The sequence below is a fragment of the Pieris rapae genome, chromosome 19 (assembly GCF_905147795.1).
Source record: "Pieris rapae chromosome 19, ilPieRapa1.1, whole genome shotgun sequence".
NCBI classification, from domain to species: Eukaryota; Metazoa; Arthropoda; class Insecta; order Lepidoptera; family Pieridae; genus Pieris; species Pieris rapae.
In genome coordinates, this window is record NC_059527.1 from 5189877 (window position 1) to 5215312 (window position 25436).

General features: G+C 33.8%; 2 protein-coding genes across 3 annotated transcripts in view; one reads left to right on the forward strand and one right to left on the reverse strand.

The window, feature by feature from the left end:
* The window catches only part of LOC110995296, a 49743-nt gene extending 37544 nt beyond the window's left edge, over nucleotides 1–12199 (forward strand). The window contains exons 3-11 of the mRNA XM_022262380.2: nucleotides 6299–6690; nucleotides 6890–7050; nucleotides 7219–7420; nucleotides 9427–9521; nucleotides 9641–9882; nucleotides 9962–10206; nucleotides 10337–10586; nucleotides 10672–10842; nucleotides 10929–12199. Coding sequence (XP_022118072.1) covers nucleotides 6299–6690; nucleotides 6890–7050; nucleotides 7219–7420; nucleotides 9427–9521; nucleotides 9641–9882; nucleotides 9962–10206; nucleotides 10337–10586; nucleotides 10672–10842; nucleotides 10929–11429 — 2259 coding nt within the window. The 3' untranslated portion in view covers nucleotides 11430–12199. The remainder of the gene's footprint in view (nucleotides 1–6298; nucleotides 6691–6889; nucleotides 7051–7218; nucleotides 7421–9426; nucleotides 9522–9640; nucleotides 9883–9961; nucleotides 10207–10336; nucleotides 10587–10671; nucleotides 10843–10928) is intronic.
* LOC110995297 (autophagy-related protein 16-1) overlaps nucleotides 1–25436 on the reverse strand; it is a 168530-nt gene that overhangs the window by 138543 nt on the left and 4551 nt on the right. Inside the window, exons 5-9 of one of the 2 annotated variants that reach the window (XM_045632439.1) lie at nucleotides 25210–25298; nucleotides 24694–24747; nucleotides 22931–23081; nucleotides 22301–22406; nucleotides 21277–21422 (exon numbers count right to left, since the gene is read on the reverse strand). In XM_045632439.1, coding sequence (XP_045488395.1) covers nucleotides 21277–21422; nucleotides 22301–22406; nucleotides 22931–23081; nucleotides 24694–24747; nucleotides 25210–25298 — 546 coding nt within the window. The remainder of the gene's footprint in view (nucleotides 1–21276; nucleotides 21423–22300; nucleotides 22407–22930; nucleotides 23082–24693; nucleotides 24748–25209; nucleotides 25299–25436) is intronic. The other variant, XM_045632440.1, reaches the window with a different exon arrangement.

Here is a 25436-nt window from a genome sequence, read left to right on the forward strand (position 1 = left end):
CGTTATAACTCGAAGCCACAAGTATCCCACCGGCTAAGCAGACCGTATCATATTCTTACAAGAAATTCGACAACACGTCCCAAACTGAATCTAATAATAGGCCGCTGTGAAATTATTTAATTGAATCAAATTGAATTTTCAAGTTGATTGTGAACAGATAGGTCAACTGTGATTATATTCATTGAAATTCGTATAATAATAGCAATGGAACAGATGAATTTTAATACTAAAATGTACAGTAGAACATACACAAAATAAATCTACCTGCCAACAGGCATACATCCGCAATTTTACGAGATAAGCAATATAAAACCATTAGGGGTAATAAATGCCCGCTCGGCTTACGTATATGACATTTTACAACGCTCTTTGAAATATCACTCAAGTCTCAGAGTCCGCTTCATAAGCAATTGAAATGCCTGCGGCTCACTCTTCGTTGTTCCTGTCTAGTATTTGAGACGTTTATGATAATTCTTATTAATGTTATTGAGATTCTTTGAACAAATATATCAACCAATATAAATTAAATAATTAATATATTAGTATTAAATTAATAGCAGAATAATTAGGGAAATATGTTTAAAGACATTTATTCTAATAATAGACACTAACATTAGAATTTATGACGACGTGGGTCATTGAAGAGTTTCAAGGATGGATTAGCGAAGTAGACTTGTGTAGACTTTCATTTCAGAGGGATCACTCAATAGATGGTTAAGAATCTCCAAGAATTGCGTGACTTGAACGCTCCCTAAGCAGCCGTCTTATATTTAATAGAGAAAGAAATAAAAAGCCCTTGAATCAACTAACCGATTATCAATGGTCTGTGCCTATCACGATTTTCGGGAAAAATGGATGGTTTTTTCACGACGTTTATCAGCCATAGGTTGTAATTGCAAGATCATAAGTGGACAGTCAATTGGGGTGTAACCAAGTTCTAACTAAGAGTTGAACTCTAAACCACACAGGCTCAGAGTTATAAGTAAATTTACAACAAATAAAAGATGGCCACTATCATATTGAATAAATAGACATTAATTTATGTTCATCCGTTACAATGAAATATTCTTGATTTCCTATTGCAATACATAAATAAAATGTACGTGCGCCTCACTGAACGTGCCGCCTCGGGCACGTAAGCGCTTCCAATATAAACTTTTATTGCTTTATTTCAACTGAAGTGAAAATCGTCGTTGATTTAAAGTAATATTTCGTTCTAAGGCGTGTGACGTCAATCATACAAGTATTTACTAACAAGTGAGTTTTATTTTATTAACAGTATTAGTTCTCTTCATGATAATTAAATAACATTAGTATGATGACTTTAGTTCTCACTTAGTGTTAGTAGTTAGTAGTTAGTCTCTAGCATCGAGAGTGTCCATGGGCGGCGGTATCACTTAACATCAGGTGAGCCTCCTGCCCGTTTGCCCCCAGCTCTATAAAAAAAATACTTGTTTATCTAAAACTTAGTTTAGATTTTTAGAACATATATATTTATAAATGATGGAAAAATTTTCGTTAAAAATCCAACGTTTAAACGTTATTAAATGAATCTTTTTGCATATCCGGTTTAACTCACAGATAGAATAAACTAACCTCGAATGCATTGGAATTTTTAATTGGAAATAAATTATAGAACAATAGAATAGTTATAACTGTCCCCGATCGTTATTATCATTATTGTTGCTTCATACTTTGACATGAAATATTGAATCATTATTACGAAGATTTTTATTTTATTTCATTGTACGCTTCTAATAAATGGTATGTACAGAATTCTATCATATTTTACGCGCTCCATGAGTCTCTAGAGGTGACCACTATAATATCCGTGACGCGCGATTTTTGAAAAAGGAATCTTAAAATAAATTGATTTAAAATAAACTAAGTCCAGAAAAACAGCGTAACAAGTGCAAAGAAACCGAATAGGTCAATCTGCACAATTCAAAGAAAGCGACATAAAAGACGGATGCACTGTGCACCCAAAACCTAGTTTCTATTATAGCCGCCATGAACAATACGAAATTATAGCGTTTAGAATCTTCTACTTGAATGAGTTAGCGAGATTAATCGTGGAGAAAACTAGACAGGTTTTTACGGTGGTCATTTGTGATTGTAGGCTTTGTCTACCTATCGTTAATAGTTATAGCAATCTTCTAGATTTTTCTTGATACTATAAGCACTATTATTCCTTTGAAATATCAACTTACACTAACATTCAATATGCAAAGTCTTTCGTCGCATTATAATGGTCCGAATTTTATTTAGCGAAAAACGCATATGCATAGGCTAAATTATTGATTCAACAATTTTTTTTATACCAAAAACTGCAAAAATCTTCACCAAACAACTAAATGTTAATTGATATAAAATAAATAAACTCCAGGAAAATGTAATGTTTGCATTGTCACACATTATACCTTACATTGCAATTTAGGTAAGATGTTTTACGTTTAACACGACATTGGCATGTTCGTTGTTTAAGCTTATCTAAATTGAACGCTTTAACTAATCGTGCGCAAGTTCGTAGGCGATGGCTGTGATACATTGATGGACCCTTAGTGCATTAGCCATTTAATGTTTGGACATGAAACTAAGACCCCTTTTCTAATTATAAGACCATAAAAAAATTGTGTTTTGTTTTTCAATTCTATCGTCTCTGTAAAGACGTGGTCTCCCATACCACGATTTCTGAAAAGAATTCAAAAAGTAACAAATTCGCGTATATAATATCATACTCGTCAAACTACCAGGCTTAGCAAATGGTAAGGAGATATCGCGATCCAGTATTGAGCCTTACGACCTCCGATGCGATCAACCCACTGACCCGGGAGGATTATCGAGGCTAAACACGTTAGAGACGTTTCTTATCGTCATTAAATTACCAGGCATTTATGGATTTTACATTTATGAAGAGAACCTAAGCAGGAAATGAGAATGTATGAGAAACTGGAAAATATTGTGTCACTTGTAAGCTGCGAATTAAGTTTTTGATTAAATGGCTAAAGCACGGCGTTGTGGTCAGCCACAACTTCATGCCTTGCCTTTTCAATTATCTTATAATTACTTCCTTTGTGAATATTTTACACTTGAAAAATATAAAAAGACTTTCGAATTCAAGCGTATTTAAAGTTGAATTTGTGTCATCAGAAATCTAATCTAAATATCATCAGTGTATACTAGACACCATCTGCCTAATAAAGTATATCCGAACCAACTCGACTAAGGTTCCTTCAAGAAAGGCCGGCGACGCAATTGTATTGAAAATCAGCCCGTTTTTATTACATACAAAGTGTACATTTATAGAAATGAAGCCCTATCGTAAAGTACACCAAACATTCACACAGTTAATCAAAATGTGAAGTGAGTAATAAATTACATACGTTCGACACCTGTCTTCACCTGCACATTAATAAGGCGGGTTCACAATTCCATCATGTCATCATAATGTTATCTCAGGATTATTAAGAGCAACAAATAAGAACCTCATTCAATGTAAATGAGTGTGCTACTGTGGTTGTAAATGGTTAAATTTAGACGCAGGTTATCAACTTCCATTGTTGACAGTTCTATGCCAGTGCAGGTATTACGAATATGAATATGATACAAGACATTTAACTACTTTTTTTCCTTTACACTCGCCAGTCATTATACCATACAATTTATGTGTTATACAGCCATTTCATTTCCATTAAATCTAGTATTTTTAATATAAGATGATAATTTTACTAGATTCAATAAATGCCAGATCTAAACTAGATTAGAGAAGGGGCACAACAGATTGAGGTCTTTAAAGGTCTGGCAAGAAATCAGCCGATATCCATAGTGTGCCAACCAGTACAATTATGGTGAAACGTAAATAGCAGGTTGGAGGCATCCGCCTCATTCAATGCGCCTGACCCCATCTGATCACAGCTCGAGGCTAGCATACATTCGCAAGTGATATCGAACACAATAGCCCTACTAAAAACCCTTTAAGGGTCTCTCTAATAGACGTTAGATAGTCTAACTATAATTTCTGTTATTGAATACAAATACGTATAAATTGCACGATTCGCTTACAGCGAACACGATAAGCGAGCATTAGAATAATTTTAATTAGGCCACAGAGAGACTTTTTAAATACTAATATTATTTTATGTTATTTTTATATTACAATAAACAACGCAGCTCGTTTTAAGGGATACCGCCCATGGTAATGTAACATTAAATTCTCAATTCGGGCTCGCGAGTGCGTTGCCGGTCTTTTATGAATATTTACGCTCTTTTCTTGAGCCTTACAAGGATTAATTTAAACATTTTTAAAATTCGTTTGAAGTACGCGCACACCATTAATTTCTCAATTTCCGCTTGAATTAAATAAACATGATTCGTATAATCCTGTCAAATATGAGAACCATATCAAACATTGGACCATAAATCGTAATTTACATGACAGTACAAATAGAAACTCATACAAAACATACACGTTATACGTCATAGTTGAATCCGTGTCTAACTAAATTGTATTACATTCCTAGTAATCTTCAAGGCGGTTACGGGTTTTATGAAATAGAGCAAATAGTCGTGTTTTTGCTTCACATCTATTATGCTAATGTTATAATGCCACCCACTTTTATTGTCAATATTCATTATTTAGATATCATTTCAAATGTTAATGAGCATGTTCGTCACCTTTTAAGTTTTTTATGGCTTAAACACATTATAATATCAACTCTTATTGATGTTAGGCTGATAATTAGATACAAATTAACGAACGAATCCTGTTTATGATACACAACAAATATATTACTAATTTTTAAAGAGGTTTCAGTCAATCAGGCAATTAAACAAATCATTTATTACAATTAGATCACCTAAAATGGCAATTTTGAACGTTAAATAAAGTGGATTCTAGTTGCCCCTTCCAAAAGTTTCGTGCGGAGAAGAATGGGCAAGAAACTTCACTCTTACTCTTTTAAAATAGAATTTACAATATTTATTTACATTAATAATATTAGATATAGACATATCATTTATTACAATAAAAGCACACACACAAATAACAATTATCAAAGAAAAAAAAAATTAAATATATAATGAGAGATAAATAAATTTATTATAAGTTAAAATTTAGTATTATTATTATTAATAGTATAAGTTTGTATACAGGTTGTTAAGAGTACAAACTTCTACAATGTCTAGAAGCAGATCAAAGACGGTTCGCTAGCCGTGAATAAATCATTATTTTTCAATATGTAATACCGCTATGTATAGTTAAGTAGAAGCTCGTTATTGAGGTTCAACAATAGGTTCAATGGAATCGATTTGCGGAGCACGCTACAAAAACTACTTTTGTATAGAAGATGTTTTCAGAGCTCTCCATAATTCAATTTTGGAACAGTTCGTGTTCTCAGAATTACTCGCTACCAAGCAGTGGCAATCATAGGCTTTTGGTAAATAGATCCCATCATTTCATTAAGTTTAAAGAACTTCAAACAAAATCTAGTTATGCATGTGTTACAAGATATGTCAAACATTAATTTGTTTTCATATCAAATAAAAAGTTCGACAAGTTTTTGTATGAATTTCGTTATTTAAGATGCATTGTAAATAGCATTTGTAAAAGGCTAAGAAATAATTACTTTTAACGAAGGATAATTAACATTAATTTTCAATCAAAATGTGCATCACAATTTTTTACCATAAACACAGTGCCACTGACCATTGTGGACAGCACTTTAATGTGAACCGTTACTACATTGTGAGACTAAGCGTAACAGGGTACAAAAACTTGCTCTAATAAGCGCTTTACAATTCTCACACAAATACATTATTGCCTTCTAAATGGTTATCAATTACCGTTCTCTACGTGTTAATTAAAACAATCATGAAACAAAACGAGGTCACATTCTAATTAAATATCGAATGTGAAAGCTTTTGGCCGATTTTTCGTAACGTGCACCGTTATATTTAGTTTTTTTAAATAAGAGTTCAGCATGAAGGATACTAATATACGCCATATTTAGCACTAATTACTTTGAAAGACGATTAAAAAGTTAACGCCCCTAGATTGAGATCGTAATTGTTTTACGTTCATTCTCACAGTTAAGACCAGGTTACGGAATAATCAAAGTAGTGTCTTAATTATACGAAATAACAATACTGAGAAAATAGTCCCGGCAAAAAGCTCAACAGTATCCGCAGAATTTAAATTAGCAACGTGTTTATCTTATGGAATAAGTAATCCTTACAATTAGATCACATCATTAAAAATTTACTAAAAATTCCTGAATAACATTTTCATTTTTTGTTACAGATGTTGCCACGGTCCTTATCGAGAGGAACAATGCGGATTTTAATTAGTTTCGCGATATTAGTGTGCGCTGTGGAAGCGGCTAAGAAGTTCGAAGGGACTTTAAGATCGGCAGCCGATGCACCACCTCAAGACAATCTTGCCATTGAATCGGAATCTCCCGAACCATCCGTTGTAGACGCTCCCCAAGAGTATAAGAACCCCGGCGCTCCACCACCTGAAAAAGTTGAAGACGATCCCATTGAAGAAGATGAAGATGAACAACCGGCGCCTGTACCAGAGACAGCGGCCGGTATCCCTCCATCCGCACCCAGTGGAATATCAGCTCCATCGGCACCTGCGAACTCTCTCGAAGAATGTGATTCCGAAATGATTGGATTCGAACTAGTCACTGGGTAAAATTATACACTATTTTATTACTGAGAAGTTTTGAATAAGTTGCTTCTAACATTTAATTTAATATTACTTCTGATAGTGATTTCGTGATACACATAAAATAAAAATAAATTGCATTTAAAACTAGTTTAATGGTTACAATGAGCTTTTGATAAGTATAATTATGCAACATCTTAAATCTTATCTTTCTTCACGCAGGTACGTTTTCTCAGCGCCATCACACATTCTAGACGACATCCCTGGCACTTTAATGTTGACGGATTGTTTAGAACAATGTCAAACGAATGACACTTGCCGCGCTGTGAATTACGAAACAGGCTTGTGCGTTCTCTTTAGCTCTGATGCTGACCAATTACCAGGTACTAGTTTTACATTTTTTTAAGTCATTATAAAAAATTTTTTTAGTTAGTTATCTCTCGTATTAAGCAAAGAATTCTGCTGAATGATATTCTTTATAAAATAGTTTGTATAAATAGTTCATCCTTATGTACACTTTTTACAAAACTAAATAATAATTTTTTTTTTAGGCGCACTGACGAAATCGCAATTCCCTGTATTCACGATATACGCCCAAAAATCTTGCCTTGGTGTTAAGCCGTGTGAACGGGCTTGGTGCTTTGATCGTGTGCGTGGCTACCACCTCAAAGGGCGCGGCAAGAAAACACACACAGTCAGCTCTAGGCAGATGTGCCTTGACCTTTGCCTGGGAGAAAATGAGTTTATATGCAGGTATGTAATTTGTTTTCCATTTATTTTTAAGTATAAGGAAATTGCAATAAGGAAAAATTTAAATAATACTGTACCAAGTTTGTTCAAAGGCCAGCGAGGACAGCTATTAAATGTTCATAATTCACAGTATGTACTAGTATTCTTGGCATCGCATTGCATAGAAAAGGTCATAACATCTTCATTGAATACTGTTACTTATTTGTATTCCCTTCGACGAGGAAGTGAAAATGCTTAGATTCCGCGAATAAGTAAGATTTATATTGTGTTGTTTCTGAAGCGTATTCAATTGAATAGGGCAGAAACAGTTCTGTTCCATTATTGTGGTTATGCACATTGCTTTAAAATCTAATAGCGTCGATCATTTCTTATTTTATTGTGAGTGCAACGTCTTTATACTACATTCGGTTTATACTGCGAAAAACCCTCTTTTTATGTCGCTTATATGGTAAAAAATGATGTACCACTATCACATGTTTTTACTGATACTAATTAAAAGGATATTTTTAGTAAACTAGCATCCAGATAAGGTAAGGTCTTATCAAGATATTTTACTCGTTTGATTTCTAGATGTACAATCATTCTTATTGCGTGGAACTTTAATTAAATCTACTGTAATATTGATGTAACGTCGATAGAAATTACATAGGGTAAAAGGAAATGAGTGCATTCATTCCGTAGATACACGGGCAGTACATATGATTACGATCCGGTGGAGACGATAAATCCGTTTTACGATCATGCTTCCATGTTCAACTTATAAGTTTTAATCCATCCAAACGAAACTTATTACGCCACTCAACTGCTTGATATCAATTAAATCTTCCCATAAGAATCTTAGCAGGCATGATACTTTTATGGCAATTATTATCTGATGAAAAGCTATGAAATAAGAATTTAACGATAATTACTGGTATAATTGAACTTGAAGCTCGTTCTGTATAATAAAAATTGTACTGTGAATGATCGTAAATTTTGCAATAGAACTTTATAAGCACAAACATTCTTAGGTGTAAATGAATAATGTACGATTAGTCAAGCAACCCGCACCAGAGCTCATCGCGATTCGACAGTCACGACAAATATTCGTTTTCGCGAGAGGATGCTTAAAGTCCCAGTGTGGGAGAGGATTGCCCTATCACTTCCTACTTTCACAATACAATAAGCGATAAACTGAATACTCCTTGCCTTATTGAAAGACCTACATCTCGTGCCAAGTGGAATTTATACGATGAATCCATAAATGTCACAATATCATGTCCTAGATTTACTATGAACTTTGTAAAGGTAGCACGGAAGTTAATTCTTGTAATAGAACATTTAAAAGGGATAAATTATACATACGATTTAAACTCAAGCGACTAAAGTTTATAAATAAAATCGGTATAGATACTCTTTGATGATAAAGAAGATATGCAGCCACAGGGAATTTACAAGGCGTGTGTTCTGTTCGATGTAGCTTAGTTTAAAAGGATGTATTGGCACAGGTTAGACCGAGGGTCATATGATTAGGATCGATTGTAAATCAAGAGAAAATATTGATACAGATGAACATGCGATAATATTGTCCTTGGGTGGTCACTATAAAGTAATAAAGGCTATAGAGGTCACAGTTACATATGTAACACCGTGAAGCGACTTGCAATAAAACCAGTCGAGCCATATGCGTTTAAGCCAACCCTAACATTATGGACTGCCACTAACATGATTTAATGACTTTTGTTAGAAACTATAACAATACTATAATGGCTTAAGATATGCATGAGTTTCTAGCTCTTTATACTTAAGTAACGTTGTGCTACGCTTGTTCACTAGGCATATCTTTTTGTGTTATAATTGGCTTGTTATCGAGTTACCATATAACAAGTTCATAAACCACAAGTAGATATAGTCGTTAAAGCATACAAGCGAATAAAAGGTGTCACTGGATGAGGTTAACTCTGGGAAAGTTCACACGGATATACAAAAAGAATAGAACGCCTTTTAAAGAACGTATTACTTTGTTACAGATCGGCGAACTACAACAACAAAACAGGCGAGTGTGTTCTATCAAACATGGATCGGATTACTTTGGGCGGTACCAATGCTTTCCAGCCGAATGAAGGTGCGTACAGAAACTTAAGTACAGCTTTCAAATGACTTGAGCTTTGTTTCATAAGGTCAAAGTTACCTTGTCTTCACATTCATGTTAATAGGCAGTTTCATATCGATTTCCTCTTACAGATACTGACTATTTGGAGAACAACTGTGTCGAAGAGCCAACGAAACTTTGCGAGTTCAAAAAAATGAGTGGCCGTATTCTGAAGACTGTCGATTCTGTATACCAAGACGTGCAGACAGTAGAAGAATGTCGTGAACTATGCTTAAATTCACCCTTCCGTTGTCACTCTTATGATCACGGCGATACTGGTGATCACGTATGCCGACTCTCTCACCACTCCAAAGCAACTCTTGCTGATATTCAGGTTCGCATCTTTGGTATAAAAGTTTATGAACAATATAAAAGTACGTGGAATACCATATTTAAATAATTTTCCTTTTTAGGATCCGTACCTTGAAGTACCAGAAGCCGCCACATACGAACTGTCTTCCTGCTATAACGTATCCATCGACTGCCGTGCTGGTGACATGGTCGCCAAAATTCAAACATCCAAACTTTTCGACGGCAAAATTTACGCCAAAGGAAGCCCCAACTCTTGTGTTGTTGATGTTAAGCAGAGTTTGGAATTTGAGTTGCATATGGGTTACAACAACATTGAGTGTAACGTTAAACAAAACGGACTTGGCAGGTAATTCTCATCTTCATAGTAGTATTTCTTGAACACTTCATAGTTTACTACTGGCAAATACTTGTAGCCTGTTATCATATTTAGGTGGGATTATTCGAATACGAGTTTTGTAACTTAACACTTGTTACAGATATCTCAATGACGTCGTAATTCAGCATCACGACACGATCGTCACCTCTTCTGATCTCGGATTAGCCGTGACTTGCCAGTATGATTTAACAAATAAGACCGTTGCTAATGAAGTGGATCTTGGAATTCACGGCGATATTCAGACTGGTCTGTCCGAGGAGGTCATTGTCGACTCACCGAATGTAGCAATGAAGATAACCGACAGGAGCGGAGATGACACCATTGTTTCTGCCGAAGTTGGAGATCCTTTGGTAAATACAGACGAACTTATTTATGTCTTGCAATACTACGCTATAATAATAGTATATAGATACTCAATTTACTATTTTTTTTTAGGCTCTCAAGTTTGAGATCATGGATCCCAACTCACCCTTCGAAATCTTTGTACGAGAGCTGGTTGCTATGGACGGTGTCGATTCCAGTGAAATCACCCTTATCGATAGCGACGGTTGCCCCACTGATCATTTCATCATGGGACCTCTGTTCAAGTCAACATCAACCGGAAAGGTACAGTTAAAATCCACTTTAATCCATTCCCATGGCCTCGAATGTAAAGGTATCTAGAATAAAATGTTTATATTTTATCTTTTCAGATACTTTTGTCCAACTTCGATGCATTCAAATTCCCATCTTCTGAGGTTGTTCAATTCAGGGCTTTGGTGACACCATGTATGCCTACTTGTGAACCAGTTCAATGTGATGGTGGGCCAAATGAATTACGATCCGTTATGTCTTACGGACGTAGGAAGAGGCGTTCCACATCAGCTGCCCCCACTGACGACATGCTTCTGGTACAAACCATTCAAATCACAGACAAATTCGGTTTCGACAAGCAACGAGCTAAGAATGTCACAGAAGATTCAGTGTACGTCAGGGAGACCGATGTTACTTGTGTAAACGCATCTGGGGCTATGTTAGCAGCCGCTGCATTCATTGCTGCACAACTAGTCGTACTTGCCGCATGGACCTGCAGTTGGCAGAGGAGACGCGCTGCCGCCAAAGCTGCCGAGTTACTCCCGGGTCCAAATGCCCCTTCATCTCTTTGCAAAGTCTACGACCCTAGTTTCTCCCGAGCACACCAGAGGCACTTCTGAGTTATTCTATGAATGTCGACGTAACAGCGTTTGCAATAGTAGTATATCTGTAGCTTAAATACCCCCGTCGAGTCTTGGCTCAGAGAAACTTTCGAGTGAAGACCTGCGACAGCGGTCATTAATAATAGGAGCGAATCTAATATCGAAAAAGATTTGCGCGACATAGAGACGGGGACGATCACTGAAGCGTTTGTGATAGAGGATGAATGATAAGAGGATTGTGTGTTAGTTGCGTGATTGTTCTGAATGTGAGCGCTTGCTTGTCCCCATCCCTAAAGTCAACAGCGGGACAATGGTCGTAGTCGTTATCGAGACGACGTCGCTCATTCGTTCACAATATGTCCGAAAGTCCACAGGAATTATATATGTATTGTACCATATTTTTCGATGTAGCGTAAGAGTGTTTTCACGATAGTTTTAAGTAAAAGTAACATTTTTGTACCTTTTAAGTAGATAATCGATGAAGCGACCAAGTCAAGAAACGATACGAAGACTATCATAGTTCCGATACAAGTAATTTATTCCTAGGATAGTTTCTTTTTTACTTAATTTATGTTCAACTACGAATTATACCTATAATATAAATCTTAAATGTTAACAAAATGTTGCTTACCTATAATAAAATGTGCTATTTTCTATATTTAGTGAACCGATAGTATTTTTATGGATATTAGTGCCTTATTATGAATTTATTTCAAATAATATTAAGTACCAGTTTCAACCGTCCAAATTGTCGAAAAAGTACAGCGAAATAAATTTATAAAGAAATATTATTTTATTTTATTTAAAACCCCTAAAAAATCCTTAGAACCATCCAAAAGGCAAACCGTTATTGTTTACTTATTTTTTTACACCAAATTGTAAGAGAATACAATTTACAAATTTTAATTATTCGAATGGTGCGCAGTCTACGGCGTAGCGCTACAAGGACTAGAAACAGAAACAGAACATTTCTTTATTCATATAGGTAAACAACTAAAGCAAGGGTCTAAACAATTCCCTTAATTATGTTTGGAAAAGCATTTACTATCAATTCCTATTACTTAACAACACAACAAGAAACAATTAATATAAAAAAAAACTATTCTCAAATCATAATATTCCACTCTTAATTAATCATATCTTTCTCAAGCTTATAAATATATGACTTTTTTATAAATTGTACATATATTGCAGTAGCTCTCGATTACTATTAATTCCTACAGATACCATTAATGCTTAAAAAATTTAACTAACTTAAATTTGTGAAGCCGATTTTGCTACCGAAGAGAATCAATACGCTATTCGATAAATAATAATAATAAATAAATCTTATTTATGACAGAAAAATGGTTGTGACAAAAATTAATTCCCAAAGACGCAATACCTTTTCTATTAAGTGCCTATTGATATATAAAACTTGTGTATAAACGGCTTTCACATCGAGGCAACACGCGATGCAGTTCAAAGTATGTGATAACGAGCTTAAAGGCAATTTGACGACGAGATAATCAAAGAAATATCTTTAAAAGATCACGCGTGAAGTTGCACACGTCACGTCAGCATCCGTGCCCGCGATCAGATCAACGCAGACGGCACGCGACTATGAACAGCCTTTTGGCACTTAAATGTACCTGCATTCTTTGATAGAGGGAGAGAGAGAGATACAGAACTGACTCTTCAACTCTTATAATAGGGTATCTTTAGCAATCGCTCAAGGCACTATATATACCACGTCAGAAGTTGCACTCTATAGATACGTGTCACCAGTCGTCTATTAACGAGCAGAAAGTGTTGAATTCTTTTCAAGATGCGAGTGCGTTTTGTGGCGTTATCTTCCATCGTATTCACACATGACGATAGCAGTAGTACGTAGGTTTAAATTTTTAAGATTATTGAATCTTTCCTTATATATTTCAGAAGATTCTAGATATGTGATGTGTATCGTAAAAAGAATTAGCATATGGTTGGAGATGAAAATTCAAACAATGTAATCGAGTTTGAAATATATTTTTATGTTTCATACTAATAAGACAGTAGCTAACTTGATCTTGAATAATTTGTAATGTTTGCCAGGCCATCTCTGTGCAGAACTAAAAATAGTACATTTTGTCCAAACTGAACTGTAGTAGTTATCAAACATAGTATAAAATAAATAAAATGAGACCAATGTAGGTTGTTACTTTATAAGTGTTTATCAAAAAATATCCAGTCAGAAGAATATATATAAAATTAAAAAAAAATGTGTTACCATTTCCAACTTAAAAAACAAACAAATATGTAATTGTAAATATGTAATCTGAACCATTCTCAAAAGCACATCAAAATCGTTTAGGCCGTTTAAAAGTATAATTAATCTAAAAAAAAAGGCATTAAATTTTTAAAGCTAGAAAACTTTGGTATATTGAAAAATTAAATTAATTGTGCGTCTAAAAAATAATTTAAACATTTCCCACAGTTTAAGCTTTCCCTGATCTTCCACAAATATGTCAAGATCAAAATTCGATCCAGCCATTCTCAAGTTTTAAAGAGTAATTTATTTTTATACTCGTAATAGGCATATAAGGCCACCGTTTCCAAGATAGCTGACAACTTCTAGAACTTTTAATGAATTCCTTTGCATCCTGTTCCTAGATCTTACCATTTGATAATAATTTGAATAATCATTATATAAGAACTGAACATCCGCAGCGGCTAACTAGAACATTGATAGTTATCAATTAAAATCCGAATCTCGCTAACAATCTCTTATCATAATATATTCACAGCATTGAAAATGTGAAGCACACGGAGAATGGTAATAAGAAGAATACGGTAAATGTAACATGTGAGAGACTCCATGATAAGTTAACAGTTAAACAATAAAACCACTGAATACTGATGAAACTGTAAATAAGTTGTTTCATGAAATATTCATTCGTTGATGAGACAGAGACGACGTTTATAAGACAAGTTATTTATAGAACTTTATGGAATTCAAAGTTCAGAGAACTTATCGATAAGTTCTTTGATAAATCTTTCCGATTCCATTCAATAAATAATTAGATTACATCTAGCCGGCATATCGGATATGATATATTACAACTAGCTTAGTACTTATAAACGAACATCCACAGGTTATTTAAATGGAGCTTAGTTTAATACGTAGGATTGGATTGGATTGGATAAATTAATCAGAACACATCGCCACTTACCTATAGCGTAATTAGTTACATATAATATATTATAGTTTTCAACATTTTCCAGAAATAAATACGAATTCGAGTGCCAAGATTAACATACATCGCGTATGTATGTTAATAGGCTTAAATACAGTTTTTTTAAATAGAATATGGACAACCAACGGGCATGAGGCTCACCAGTTTGTTTAATGAACGCCCATGTGTTTCTAATGTCTCAATGCCGGCCTTTTAGGAATCGGTACGCTTTTTTCTTGAAGGACCATAAGTCGAATTGGTTCGAAAATACTTCAGTGGGCACAGTGGTGGTGAGCGGCAAAAATATGCGATAGGAGATGTTTTACGGGTAAATTTCATAGTGCTTCTGTCCGCACAATAAAGGATTTCATATAAAAATTAATATAGTACTGATACGCTAACCAAGTCAATGAACCTTTTTGTTAGGTTATGATCTCAATTTGACATAACACGATGTCAGTTGATTTGTTGATGCGGGTAGAATTCCTGTACATATCAGATATTGAAAGAGAGAGTGCGTCGATAATACAAATACAATGAGTTCATAGTGAAATTATGCCCGAATGTCCGTACATGGTCGAATCATGTTTATCGAAGCTATTTCATTGTTTAAGCGCATGACTTTGCACAACATTGATCGCAGATGTTACTATTCAGGCACAGGTAGGCAAATCAAAGAGTTGCAGTATTTGGTAGTACTTTTAGTTTCAAAACGATTCTATTGTTGTGTAAATGTCTTTAAACTTTTCAATGTGAACTAGGGCACACTTTCTCCGGGATGAAAATGAGGTCACTTATAATAGATGTGGACAATACACATCGTGGCTATTCTCAGTTGCTAACGACGGTCAATGAGGGGACTTATTCTTTGTGATACGATCTTATCAGCGACGCGACATCGCGGCTTAAAACGGCAGAATGTAATTTTGGGCAATTTTTATAGCATTTTCATCTAAATATAAGGCATCTTACAAATACAGTTATGTTTCAACTTAAAGATCAGTTTATACTAACTGATCTGTAATTATAGTCATATTTTTAATATAGTCCGGTTAACTTTTTACATATGTTTTGTTTTGTACTTTTCCATTAGTTTTGTCTTAATAACTATATATCCAACGTATTTTTGAACTTCTTCATCTTACCTTTTTTAATTAAAAGAAATCTCAGTCTCAGGTGCCCTCTTTATTATTTAATTATATTAATTGTATTATATTACTGTACATGCAACGAAGTGTTAGTAAATAAATAATAATGCACAAAAAACCATTTTCAGTTAAAGACAATAAAATATCTTTCTCTATACATTTATGTATATAACCTCGGTCACAAGGTTCATATATTATATAGTTTAAAGATATGAGTCGAAACGCTGATTATAAAAAAACGTTTTATATGTCTTAGCGTTAGAAGTAATACTTATTTGGCGAACAAGATAAAAATCTTTTCAAAATTTTTATTATACATTTAAAAAAATGACACAAACAATAGAAAAAACTAAAATATTGGCTATAGCTAAATTCACGGTGTCAGTTTTCCTGTGACGGTGTGCGCGCGCATCGTAAAAATTGACTCATAATTTTTCACTAACGCGCCAAAAGAAGTATAATGTTATAGACACGAAAAAGAAAACATCATAAGAATAGAAGTGTGCCGGACACTAAAGGCCGATCACCTACTTGCATATTAAGAAAAATAAATGATCATGACATCTGACGACTAGATGTAGGAGGTTGGTGCGGTCGGTTTAGTTTATTAATTACGAACCCTGTAATATAACTTGGGTTATTATTAGCTGCAGCTCACAACGCTATTGATGAGTCATATAATTAATACATATAAAAAAATACATATTTCAGGAATCTGGTCGATGCATGTTGACTTGTAAATAGAATTTTAATAGTATTAATTTATTTCATCAGTTAAGAGCACAGTTGTATAATGGAATACGTAAAGTCCGATTTTACTGCTCGATACCCTGCTATCGGGTCGTGATGAGAGGAATTCTCTGAAATTAACGTTCCAACATACAATGTACGTAAAACATGGTGGTGCAGGTAATGCCAGCCAGTAGCTGGGTAATGACAAAAATTGATAGTGTCAGTGCTGAGGGCGAATCAACAAATCTGTTAGCAGATTGTAAATCACTGAGGAATGAACCGAGCCTGTGCGTTCACGATGCATCGATTTTGGCTTATTATTATGGCGATTACTCGCTCTCGGTTACGGGAATTCGTTGTGTAATTTGTGTTTGCATCAGCATCATCCTGAGCGATCGTGGTCACGCAGACCCCAATGCGAAATCAAACACGGAAACTATAATTCTATAACCTGGAATGGCAGATCTATTTGCTCAACACAATCTTCCCTTACGAGATTGATACGTGATTATATATGTAATCCGAACTGTATATATTTTCTTTAAAACATGTTTGTTAAGTATTACTATAAATAGATGGCGCCTAGATGTGTACTGTAACGAATGGGCGGAAATTACAATTTGAAATAAGAACGATTATATGATAGCTTTATTAACCAAGGGCCGGAAGTGATAATTTGAAATAAGAATGATCGACTATCTATATAATCACGTAAACCAGTGTCCAAAGTGGGTGGGACCAGGTTGACCATTTGTCACGGTTATTGAACCGCATTATCATTTACTAGTTGACTGACAGTTCCTTATTTGCAAAACGGGATTAAACAGGTAAGGCACAGGCGGGACACCCCGATCAATCACCCTAATACATATTGTAAACGTTGATACAAACGATTTGTTACTGAAACCAATTTGAATATTGTTTTCAATCAGACACCGGATTTGAATTTCATTAATAAACAATATTGATGTCTGAGCTATTGTTTACAGCTATTTGATTACAGTTATTGTTATAAAACTTGATTATAAGGAAGCAGACTTGTTATAAAAAAAAACTATAAAATCGCTTGCTTACATGCGTGACGTAATAAAAAAACAAACATACAGAGGATTTCCCAATTTTAGTTATCTATAGTGCATATTATTTATACTTTTTTTTTTAATTTGGCGAATTCTTTACTCATTCTATTTACAATTAAAACCTATGTCGAATGTATAGATGTTATACATATAAATGATTAAAATCATCATTCTAAACATAGACAATAATTTGCTAACAACATTTGTTAGACACAGAAATAGTACCACGAATATTCACGTAAACTGTCGGAAGTGATCGGTCGGGATCACGAAGTGAACCAGCGAACGCGCGCTAACAATGCGCTAATAGGCATCTTGCACGCTGCCACGCCCCCGTTCAACAATATCATCCACGTAGGTATACATATTGTTACACAATCAATCATTTTTCTCGCAATTTTGATGATTGCAAACTACCTGAGCATTTTCACGTCGAATCTCGACATTATAGAGCCATTTTGTAAATCATAGGTTCATATAATAGGGATAATCTCTTTGAAATAACCATTTTGAACTGACAAAAATGTAGTGTTTGTTTGTTCCGTAAACATGACAATATGCTACATCTTCCATATATACATATGTGCGAAATCAATATTTTTAACAAGGAATCAAAGCGTCCCTGCTTTGATTCACCACGTAAGATATTATATATTACATTATGATGTATATTAAAAATGAAATTTAAATTTAAGAAATGTATTAAAGAAATGCTCTGTAAAAAGGCTTACTATAAACTTAGTGATTATCTAGTAACTAGATAATCACTAAGTTTTAAACTAGATAATCTCTAAGTCCCTTTTATCAACTAGATTCTAGTTGATAAAAGGGCCTGGGACTAGTGCTAGTGCAGGCTACTTCTAATTAATTTGCTATATGTATTTATTTAAAAAATTTGCTTTTTGCTTTTTTTAAAAAAAAGAAAACCATCAAACAAATTTTTAGTTTTTTACGCCGGTTTTTTCTCTCGGCCAACACCCTCTGTCTTCTTTGCCGATGAGTAGAGATGCCAACAGGCTCGAATTTAATAACGTGGAATAAGTGACACCATGATGATTTTATATTCCAAAATAAACGTATTTTATTTATTTTTTATCAATATATGTTACAGAAACCGCTATCATGGTAGTAGTCTGTTATATCTACGAATAATACGTTCTGAATAGCTGACGTATTAAAAATTTAAGCAGCGCACGTATTTGGAAGGTTCGCTTTCTAATTATATTCGTTGTTGACCAAATGCTTCAATCCCACACAGCCTAACCATAATCACACAAACATCCACTTCAAATCAGGACTGAATACGGCCGCACTCATTTCGGACCCCGTCTTTAGAACAACTTGCTTCCTGATATACGCGAAATACATTTTCAAGTACGCCTGCGAAGGCGTTTGATAGATGGAGTTTGATTGATAGTAAAATAATAAAAGTAATTTATTCTCATCCAAAAGACATGTATTTAATAAGAAAAAGCTTTTTTAGGTTTATTCAAATAATAGCTATCTAATGTATCTGTCTTCTTTTATATATATGTATATTTTTTGTCGTCATATATAAACATTTAATTCTGGTAAAATGAGTACATACTCTCAGAGATAGATAAAAAAAGCGCGGTGTGTGCCAAATAAATAATGGTCAATTAGTATAAAAGTATGTTATATACAACATTCTATTTTCCCCACAAATATTTTTAGGTCCATATATCATATAATTTATAAGAAATTATGATCTTGAAAGTTCATTGGACCGTACATCAAAGGTCTATAAAAACGTGAATATAATACTATTATAAATTATTGATAAACTACCATTTATGTACAATAAAACTATAAAGTTCAAGAATAAATTTGTAATTGATTATATTCTACCTTTAACAATGACAACTTTTATAAAAACTTTATAATTCACAACAGTATAACATATCTATGTCATGAAGAGAATCGTTTTTATCGTAAACGGTTATTTCTATATAATACCGACACAGCGAAATCATAAGCATTTGTGTGCGTGGGAATGTCAGGCCTAAAAATTATCAATCACACAGAAATGTGCCTGTCCCCATTGATGCTGTCTATATAAGTATTTATCCTCCTCATTGTGATGGAAATAAATATGTGCAGAATGTAATTCATTAGAACACATGCATACATGGCTTTAAGAAATGTCAATTTAGCAGTTATATTGATAATGAAATGGCAAAAGTTAAAGCTTTATTCATAATAATTAAATCAGGCTTCACACGGTTAAAAATGAAGTACATACTCATTCATAAGTCTCTATAAGATTTTTGGTTCACAATAATACTGTGATTCAAAATGACTCAGTGGACATAATTAGCAACTCCATGCAGAGCTTTCCCCAATTTGTTTGAGCATTATTATATTTTTATATCTTTCGATTTTCTTATTTTTCGACCTTGATGAACTTATTATGAAATACACGGTTTTCTAAATATTCAGCTGCTTGGCAGACCAATGCGACATCTACAATACAAAACGTCCCTTTGAAATCTGCGTTCCGCGATATTGCGGGCGATGTGATTTCCAGGATATTGCTTGGATTACTCACACTGAATGAAATTTGTGTTTGATAGTCCTCGATTTAATATCTAAGGCATTCGTAAAAAAATACGTTAGTGACATTGATTTGTCATTATAGGACTGTTTTAGTTTTTGTGTGAATAATTATGAACTTCATTAAAAACTGAAGTTCTATATAATATTTTTTTAAATAAAAGTGCCTTTTAGATTTCTAAACGTCTAAATTCCTCAATTAAATTTAATAATTGTTACTAGCGCCATCTATCATTTAACACGCACCCAAGCCAACAAGGCTAAAAGAAGCTTTTTTTGAACTGACTTCCTTAAAAGAAGACGTACACTATACCAGTATAATATATATTACATTTATGAATATATTATTTATGTACAACTAAAAACTTATTTACAACCTAAAGCCAAACACATATTATTAAATAAAAAACAACAATTTATTAATTTCTGAAGAGAAACATTACATCTAATACATATTTATTTATAATAAATAAATTTTAGGTTATGGATTTTTTCTTATTTTTTTTTCTTTATTTTTTTTTATTTTACAAAATAATATAATCACAATATGTTACATTACAAAACCGCTGTGGTTTGTGTATGTGCGCGACAAATGCATATAAAAGTAGTTTTTTAATTAAGAAATTATGTTGGTTAGCGTTAGGCTATCTAATATCTGATTGATATTTATTACCCCTCTTTATAGTACCTCCTACATCCACCAAATACCTCAACGTTCTCTCGCCATATACGTTGTTTGCCCTCGATGTACAGAGCCGAACTTGCGATATTGCTCAAGTCTGTACGACGCTCCACTGGTTTCTTTATGTCAACTCGAAAAAGTGCTGGACTAGAAGACATTTATTTACTTTCTCTGATATTGGCTGCATGCCGATGAGTAGGGATGCCTACAAGTTCGAATTGATTGACGTGGAATAAGTGATACCTAGATGATCTTATGTTCCAAAATAAACATATATTTTTATTTTTTTATTTTTTTATGTTTAGAAATTCCTTTTTCTTTATTTTTAAATGAGGCGAGTCGAGAGAAATTTCTCGACAACGTGTTTGAGATGCTTTAGATAATATCTATCATATCTTAGACCGTAATTGATGACTGACTCGCAAAGCGCGGTGTAAAGTTTGGTTCTAAACTTACCCTTAATCGTTGGTCACCAACAGTCCACACCCGACTCGCGAAGTCATTCGAAGCTCCGACAATGAAGGCACCAGTTGAATCGAAGTCCACTGACATCACACCAGCATTTGATCCGACGAGAGTACCTCTGTTTTCTGATGTACCCACTAAAAATAATAATAACTCTTTGTCTAGTTGTTCGGTGCATAAACAGACTGGGGAAAGGTCGTAAGTAACCCCAGCTGTGTTATTTATTTATTTATTTACACTTCGTTGCTAAAGAAATACAAATAACACAGTATATATAAATTACAAGGGATGCAACGGGCGGATTTTTATATTGAACTTTCCTCTTCATGTAAGCATTTTTAGATTCGTACTTGTACGGTAAAGGAAAACATCGGAAAGAGAAGCGAAATGCCTCGCACCCAAAAAATAACTGCGTAATAAAATTATACTTGCCTCCTAAGGAGAAAAAAACCAAACAGATACAAAATACGGAGGCCAAGGTTGTAGTTTTTTCTTTATATATTCTTAAGCGTACGAGCTTTAATGCGCAGATTAATAGACAAGTCTATTTGTGCACAGCCGGGGTTCGAATCTACGACATCAGCGATGACAATCGCGAAACCCACTATGCCTACTACCCGCAGATATTTATAATTAATTAACATTAAATGAATGATATGAAACCAATGACGAAATTTTTAAAGTTTAATTGTATATTTACAATACGGAGCGCAGTTTACAGTCGATGTCCAGTACTGCCAAACAAACAAATCATAAAAATAATCTTATAGTAAATTGATTCTCGAAGGCACTAAAACACACAATACATCAAAATCGTTTCGGAGGCCAAACAATCACGCGCAGAAGAATATTATTGTTAGATTTCTTTTAATAACTTTGACTATTTTATCCTGACATTTAGATAGTGAATTAAACAAAATAAATATTAAGTCTATCTTTGTGAAATAATAAATTATTTTATCACAACCGCCACTGTCAACAGTTGAAAAAGTTTTAAATAAGATGAAATTCTTACACTTAGACACATCCCATAATTTAACTTTCCTGTCAGCTCCGCCTGTAGCAACAATTCTATCAGTTGGACTCCACTTAACAGCATTCACTTCGCCATCATGAGCATCCTGGAATATAAAAACATATTAAGTATATTATATCTTTTGTAATGTACGAGCAAGTAATGATTGCACCACTAAACTTACGACTGGGAAGAGCCGAACTACTACTCGAAATATGACTGCCGAATCTCATAATCCAATACGATTATTATTCAATACTTACAGGTAAGTAAAAATTCTCGACCCTTATATATTGGGTCCTCAGAAACAAGACAACAACAATAACAACAAAATATCTTTATTCATATAGGTAAACAAGTACACTTATGAACTTCAAAAAATTAAATTAATTGTAAATTTACATTAACAACCAGTTCGCAAGTCAAGGGCGTGGAGCGGGCAAGAAACTTTCCGCCAATTTTTCAATCGCCAAGTTTTTAATACAAATTGTTTGAACTGGAGACTCTATTGACTCCCGAACGTCAAAAATATTTTAGATTTACATACTAGAAACAATAGTTCCTTCTTGGTGAAATTCATTTTTAGAATCAACTTCGTATTTCTAGCGAATAAAGTAAATATGTACTTACAAATCTCAAAGCAACTTTACTCGGTAGAGACGTTGCATAGTACGGCAGAGAATCCATAATTTTATCGTCACTACCACCAGAACCACTGCTTCTACTCCCGCCTTCTCTTGCTGCTTCCTCCAGCTCTTTTTTAACTTTATCACTCTTTTTTCTGGAAAAGAAAATATCTATTTAATATATTGATTATAATAAACGGGCGTTTACCAGATCCTTCAAGCATTCGTTGTAAGCTTGTCGCCTCGTTTTCCCTTGCATCCCAAAACCAAATTTTGATTTAAGTTAAATTTCATTCCACATGCGGTATAGACATGCAAAACGCATCTTACTAAATTATATACAATTTTCTTCACTTACATTATGTATTTTACAATTTCACTCATTCAAATTAGATATATATCGAATTGCCTAAGTATTCTGCCGCAAATCGCGCAAGTTTTAATTGAAACGATAATATACATCGGGGTCTAATACTCCCATTTAATTGAATCCTTAATTAAAAACTTACAAAGTAGCATCATATGACCGCCTAGAATATATAGAAGGAATTTCAAAGCTCGCACCATGCTGTAAGCTTAAACCTAGTTAGGCGCAGGAGGCTCCGCCTTAAGGGTCTAGCTTCTAGTATTGTCTTAAGGTCTAGCTTGATGTACATATCAAATGTATTTATTAGTATCACACGTGAAATAAAACAGGCCTATTACAATTTTCAGATTCCATGACTATTTTAAACAAGATTTTTATTTACATTGACATATCTATAATTCAGATTTGATTTCATAAAGTTAGATATAAGGATACACAAAAAAAAATATTTTGTCAATTGTTTTTGTTCGTACCGTATATTTTTCGCAACTTATAAAGTAGTAGTGTAGTAATAGGACTACACACACAGGAATAGTGGCTTTACTAACAGTATTAATATACAGTAAATTATACATTAAATTTACTTGAATCTCTTATTTTACCTTGCACCTCTTTAGGCGAAGATTTTAATATGTTTCACACAACATTTTAAAATCTTCGTGGAAGTTGTCATTATATATAATATAATGATATTGATATATATAAAGTAATTAAGATTCAATATAGAATCATTCAAAATCAATCAAAGGTAACGTTTTCACAAACACGTATGACGTATAATTCATCCTACAAGTAGCGACATCTTTATGTAATAAGCCTGTTTAAATAATACAATGTTGAGTTAAATGGATCCACGCTATTGGCTGAATGTGTAGTGCAAACAATTTCGATTTAAAAACCAATTCACAAAAATCATAATTGAAATTTGACATGTTGACAATTCAAGAAAAGATAGAATTAGGCATTTGAATATAGAACAAATTTCAAACCAAACATCACAAATGCATAGAACAAAATCCATAAATTCAGAAATCCGAGTCAGTTTCAGAGTGCAGTTAGGACATATTATGAGTTAGCCAACCGCACACGGGATACGCAATAGGTTTTCGAAGTCCAAAGAAAGATAGATATATAATAAATTTATTTATCAACTTTTCGCTTGCTGCATTTAAATCTCTTAACTATGGAAAATAACGAAATTGTGAGATTCAGAAACTAATACATTTTTGACGCATAGGTGCCAGGCGGGTGTTTGTTTCTGAATTACCCAAAATCTCTGTTATTCATTAGATACCCTTGCGTAAACCGTAATTGAAAAACGGTGCTGGCTAAACGCAATGGAGAGTTTACGCCACATAACCGTCATACCACCATATCGTCATTCAATATGTCAAACTCACCCGAAACTAACTCTACCAAATGTGTTGATCAAAAACGCAGTAGGGTTGCTTGACCTGTTGAAAAAATTAACAAAAAAGCAAACACATAAATCGTAAACTAGGCAGGCGCTACACCGCGTGACACACGCATAACCCCTCATTCGCCAACGGTACACTAAGCATTTTGAGTATAAAGTATAATAAAATTCAATGGTCATATATTTTTTTTAATTTACAGTTTTCTGTACTACAAAAAAATTCAGACTTATATTTGTTATATTTCCAAGTTTAAAGGCACATTTTAACGTAAATCTAAGTTCTTAGCGAGCCGTTGGTAGCTACACTACTCTAGCACATACAAAAACTCTAACAGTCTAGACTCTAGTGCATCATTTACAATAAAATAGCGGACAAAAATCTAAATTCTACGTGCAAAACTTCGCAGTTTAGCTTTCAGTTGTGCTTCAAAATTCATATAAAAATGTATATAACTAAACTCTATCGTTACTACGTGCAAAGAAATGCAAAAATACATACTTAAGAAAATGTTCGTTTTCTTCATTCATTTTGTCAGCATCTTTCGCCTTGTACTTTATCAATCTCTCCACTAGCGAACGGTTTTCATCCTGAAAGCACAACAATATTATTTTAAATACACATTTATCACTGAATATAAACATCACTGACATTTCGATACATTATGAAGAAAACAGATTTATGACACTGTAAACTATTTAAGAAGCAATATATCACGCAAAATGCGA